Raw genomic sequence first — 6,053 nt, forward strand, 5'->3', positions numbered from 1 at the left:
TTGCAGAGAGTTCAAGGGAAAAGGGGAAGAGAGGAATTCTAGCAGCAAGAGTAGACAGTTCTAGGAATTTTATTTTGAAGGGGAAAACAAAATAGTAACTGGAGGGAAAACTAGGGTTAAGTGGGGGGTTATTTTCTAAGATAGGGAGGAAGTAGTGCATGGCATATTTTTGTGCTGATTGGAACAATCCAGGACAAAGGGAAAAATTGATATTTTGACAGAATTGCATGGCATAGTCTATTCTTTTTGTCTCTCTCCCATTTTTGTTGAGCTCAGGTATTTGGTATGTCATCTCTTTCTGCTGTCATATTTTTTTCATAAGTCCTTTTACCTCTTCTTTGAACTCAAATGCCACTGTCTTAGCTTGGGCTGCCATAACAAAATACCATAGATTGGGTGGCTTAAAAAGCACATTTATTTCTCAAAATTCTGGAAGCTGGAAAGTCGAAAATCAGTGGTGGATTAACGGATTAATTTCCTGGTGAAGGCCCTCTTCCTGGCAAGTAGATTGCTGCTTTCTTGCTGTCTGCTTGCGACGGAGGATGGGGGGATAAATATCCTTATATTCCTATAAGCTGATGACCTTATCTAAACCAATTACCTCCCAAAGGCTCCACCTCCTAAAACCATCACATTGGGGTTTAGGACTTAAGCATTAGAATTTTGGAGGGATGCAAACATTCAGTCCCTAACAGCCATATTTGCTTTAATTTCTTAGAGAATTAATTTGTTCATAATTTTCATCCACATCATCGTGTGTTGCTTATGCTTTTTGGTTATAACATTGCTTTGCTTTGCTTTGCTTTTTTTTCTTGCAACATCTTTGCATAAGACCTACAATGGTTCCTTTTTGATTATTGTTCATCTTTGAACTGGAGGCATTCTTCTTATTATTAGTAGTTATTTGTCCAAGAATAAAGTTGCGGGAAAGGGGCCAGAGGAGTGGTTGGGGAAGGCAGATTTCCCAGTTGTCCTGGAAGACTTTCTCACTAACACTTTTCTCTGGTGGCATGACTCTCTTAGTAAAAAGCAGAGCTCCTTATATCACAGGTTTATTTTGTTTAAATTGTGAATGCACATTAGAATTACCTGGGGCTGGGTGCCAGGGGGTGAGGGGTGGCTTACCCATGACGATTAAATGAGAGTCACTGAGGGTGGAGCCTAGATATCTATGAGGGTACTTCAAAAAGTTCTTGGAAAGATTCATATTATCTTTTAATTCTATTTTTCCAGGAACTTTTGAAGTACCCTTATGTTGTAAAGTGCGTCAGGTGATTCTCATGTATAGCCAAGTTTTAGAATTATTGGTTTAGCCTTTACTTTTAGCTGACCAAGATTAGCAGATGCTTGGCTACATGCAACACATTTTCTCCTACACGTTACGAATACCCTGCTTCCTGCAAAAATGGCAGGTGCGGTTGTTCATATTTTCCTTAATATGTCCTGCCTCCTCCCACAGTCCACTCATACTTCCTAACTTTATCATATCACACAAAGCCTTGTTGGTTTTCTTAGATCGGCCACCTGTTTTGAAGAACTATGAACACTACTCTACCTGGTGTCCGTACAGGCAGGCATCTTTTGTGCCCAGTTTAGTCTGGGTCCGTGAAAAATTACTTTTATTGTGAAATATAATTCACATATAGAAAAATGCATCAAATATAAACAAACATCCATATAACCATCACCCAGGTCAAGAAATTGAGCATTTGCTAGGACCCCAAAAGCCCTCTTGATGCCCCTTCCAAAATACAACTCTTTCTACCTTTGTAAAGGTAAGCACTATGCTGACCTATTTGGTGACCATTTCCTTACTTTTCTCCTCGTTCTTCTCATATTCAGGGTTATGAATGTTTCCTGGTTTTATTGTTTTCCTTGTTTTCATAAAGAGGAGAGGAACAGAAATGCCTTTATTCCTCTATCTTCAACTGGAAACAGAAGACTATTTTTAAGGAATTAGGATACCAAGTATATACTTGAATACATAAGGGTACTTCAAAAGGCTTGTGGAAAAATAGAATTAAAAAATATTACAAATCTTTCCATGAACTTTTTGAAATGCCTTATTCTGATTTTTAAAATATTTTGCAACAGTACAGCATTTCATTTTTACTGAACTTTATTATTTCATTTTATTCTTACAACCATTTTATAAGATTGCCAGTTTACCATTTTTGGTTTGTTTTTTAAAACAGATGGGGTTAGAGATCATTATAACTAATGCCCTAGTGGCACAGGACACATACTGACCCTAATGCAAGATATTGGCCTGATTTGATTTATAGTTATCAGTAGCTGTGAAATTATGAGATAGTAATTTTAAACCTCCATGTCTCTTAATATGGCACTAGATTTTTTCGTATAAACTTAAGAATACCGGTAACACACACATTAATCACTGGGATATCCAAGAATGTAAGTGTATATTCAAGTTAGTTAAAATTTTTTTAGGAATATGAAGCCATCTACCTAGCAAAATTAACAATACAGATGATGTCACCACTCCAGATAGAAAGGTCATTGTCTGTTCATTCTGGTACCACAGGTAAGGATTTTCTTTTCTTTTTGGAGAAATTTGGGGGGAAAGATAATGATAAGGAAGGTGGAAAAGAAGCATCTTTTGGTCTGTACAAGTTACCCTGAACAATTTAAATTGTTTAGAAAAATTGGGTAAACTATTGAGTTAAAACAGGATATTTTCAAAAGGATTAATTTTATAATGAATAAATGTATTTATAATGAGCTTCTGCTGTGTGTACACCACTGTGCCTAGATAATTAGAGTATGCTGGTTGGAAGACCAAGTATCTATTTGGTTTAGTTTTAAGTCTCATAAGTAGTATACTGTGTTGCAAAGATTAAAATAATAAGAGGAATCTGGAGAAGGGGTCCTAAACACACTTAGGTGATCTTATTAAAAATAAAGGGTAGTTAATAAATGAGAGCATGTTTCAAATTCAGTAGAATGACTAATATAAACTTCCTCAATTTCTTTTTTGCCATCAGTATGATGATCCTTTCTCCACTCCTTCACCGTGTCAAAAGTACCCATCCCCCAACACTTTCAAAGTTAACAATTCAAGCATTCTCTCAAAATCTTTTAACTTTTACCTTCCTTTTCCAAGACTTTGCTGCCCTTGTCTTATTTCCTTTGTCTTTACTAGAGCACTCATGGCATTTCTTTATTTACAGTTTATCTGCCCCTTAGTTCATTTCGTTTTTTTTTTTTTTGAACCAACAGCCTTATAAGGTAGGAAGAACAGTTTATATACCTAGTAAGTGTAAACCTGGAAATTGAGCACAAATGATCTGATCTGCAAGTCCAGAAGTCTTTCCACAGTATTGCCTGTCGTAATAAGACTATGTATTCATTTCTCAGGCTCAACTTCCTAGTTTACATTGACTCTTCATTCTTTTGCCACCTCTATCTAATCAGTTTCCAAGTCCTTTAGGTTAAAATTCCTTTCCTTTTTTTTTAGTAGTAACCCCAATCTAGTTCAGGTCCGTATTGGCCTCCTGTGCAAAAACTCTTGTTATTTTGTTCTGTTCCGTATGTATGGCCAGACCTATTTTTATGGAAGATATTTCTAATAATTATACTTTTCCTTTGCCAAAGCCTTCATTGGCTTTATTCCTACAGAAGAAAATGTATTGCATGCCACAGGTAATAAAGGCCCTTCTGATTTTTCAATTTGTTTTTCTCATTGTGCCTCTTTATATCTACTCCAAAAAACTGAACAACTGATGGTTTCCTGTGTGTCTTCTTTTCTTCACCTAAAATGCATCACATTCAGTCTCCCTATGTCATCTACTCAGGAAAACATGACCATTAACACACTCTTCTTCCAACTCCTAGTCACTCAGAGTTCCCATAGAAGAGTAGCACTTCATCTGAAATTCAGTCACAGCATCTGTATTTAGCCTTATGGCTAGGATATTTCCTTCTCCTTTATTCTATTGTATTGGTATTATATTTTTATCCTTATTTTATTAATCTTATAGTGAAACATTAGCTTCATATTAGAGTCTTTCCTCTGAATTAATTTTATTACCATGATTTAGCACAACCTTTAGGGCATAAGTGTAAGGCCATGCCATTGCTAGGCAAATAAACACTGCACACCCTCTACCAGTTTAACTATTCCCTAAAGTTTTCCTCCGTTGAGACTCAAATTTCTTGATTACAACTTTTGAGTACATAGGGATAGCTTTGATTCTATGTAGGAAATTTTTATGCTAGCAGACTCTGATGTGAAGAACAGATTAAAAAAATTCTTTATCTGCTACATGCCTTCCTTTCTCCCAACCTTAGACTTGTTGGTAATAGAACTACGGCTTCAGAACTACGGGAAAATATTTATAGCTGCTCTTCATAGCAGTCTTAGAAAGCAAAAAGATAATTATATCTACAAAAAATGGTACAAGATTTGTTTGTTAAATGGTATATCCTAAGTCACATGTTCATGGTGCCTATAAAGCATAAGTTTGGTAAACACATATTTATGTACCATTATATTTTTAAAAGTTCTATTTTCACACATTTTAAAACATTAAAGGGCTGGCCGGTTAGCTCAGTTGGCTAGAGCATGGTGTTGATAACACGAAAGTCCAGGGTTTGATCCCTGTGTCAGCCAGCCACCAAAAATAAATGAATACAAAATTAATGTTTATTATATGCAATACCTAAAACATAGTTAATTTTCAGGAGAGAAAATATATCCTGTCATGAAGATAAAAAGTTAGTTGGATAATTTATAATGAAAGAATTTACAGTCAAGCTCTCTGTATCTGTGAGTTCCATATATGTGGCTGCAACGAACCCCATAATGAAAATATTTGGAAAAAGAAATCGTGTCTGTACTGAACATGTACAGACTTTTTCCTTGTCATTTTTCCCTAAACAATATAGCATAACAAATATTTACATAGCATTTACATTGTATTAGGTATCATAAATAATCTAGATTATTTAAAGTATATGGGATGATGTGCATAGTTTATATGCAAATACTTTGCCATTTTATGTCAAGGACTTGAGCATCCACATATTTTGGTATCTGAGGTAGTTCTTGGAACCAATCCCCGTGGATACCGAGGGATGACTGTACTAATCTTTGCTGTAAATTCAGTCATGGAATTCTTATAGTGTATACGTGGTATCACTCTATGAAAAACAAATTTTTACTGGCTGTAACATTCTAACATGAATTTATTTAATTTCCCATTTTGTGTTATCTTCATGCAATAACTTTTAGGCAGTTTGAAGAGAACACATGAAGAAGAAGATGATTTGGGAAACATGCAAGTGGCGACTGCACAGAATGGCTGACTGAAGAGCGACATTATAGAGGGTGTGAATTTCTATTTGAGGAGAAAGTAGTCAAGACAACAATAATGTAAAATGGTAAAAACACAAGTAGTTTCTTTTCAATTATATGTTGCTTCCAGACATCTTTCTCTACAACTTGTTGAGCAACATATTAAGAAGATGTTGGACTTTTGCAATAGATGGCACTGATGGTTTTATTTCTTCTTCTTCTTCTTTTTTTTTTAAACACTTTACAGTTTTATTATAAACCAAGAATTTTGGACTTACAAAGAGGTATTATTGCAATAATGCACTTTTCATACTTGAAATTTATTTGTATGATATAAAGTTATTACTTTAAGCAAAATGCAAGTTAGGGGGGATTTGTTTATAAAGTTTGGGTAATTTATAACAAAAGAATTTCATAAAGTTTGCTGAAAATTCATTTTGTGTTATATATTACATTTTAAGAATAATTTTACAGTTCAGTTTTATGATCGAGCCTCTTACAGAAATATTAACAAAATGTAGGAATCTACCACGTTTCTTTTTTAGTATAATCCAATAGCTTAATTATCATTTTTTTAACTTCTTGGTCTTAATAATCTTACAATCATAACATTAGTTAACTATCCTTACTTTAACATCCAATTATTGCTTCCTTTCCTATTACCTTCCTAATTTGTTTAATGATCAAAGGAAGATGTTTTGCTTTATAGTACCATATGCTTAAGAGCAAGGATAGT

The 6,053-nt window shown here is 34.5% G+C and overlaps 1 protein-coding gene across 1 annotated transcript in view; it reads left to right on the plus strand.

Moving 5' to 3' along the window:
* STYX (serine/threonine/tyrosine interacting protein) overlaps positions 1-5,506 on the plus strand; it is a 34,458-nt gene extending 28,952 nt beyond the window's left edge. The window contains exons 10-11 of the mRNA XM_063089379.1: positions 2,452-2,545; positions 5,255-5,506. Of these exons, the coding sequence (XP_062945449.1) occupies positions 2,452-2,545; positions 5,255-5,328 (168 nt within the window). The 3' untranslated portion in view covers positions 5,329-5,506. The remainder of the gene's footprint in view (positions 1-2,451; positions 2,546-5,254) is intronic.
* The last annotated feature ends 547 nt before the right edge of the window (positions 5,507-6,053 follow it).

The sequence above is a fragment of the Cynocephalus volans genome, chromosome 3 (genome assembly GCF_027409185.1).
Source record: "Cynocephalus volans isolate mCynVol1 chromosome 3, mCynVol1.pri, whole genome shotgun sequence".
Classification (NCBI taxonomy): Eukaryota; Metazoa; Chordata; class Mammalia; order Dermoptera; family Cynocephalidae; genus Cynocephalus; species Cynocephalus volans.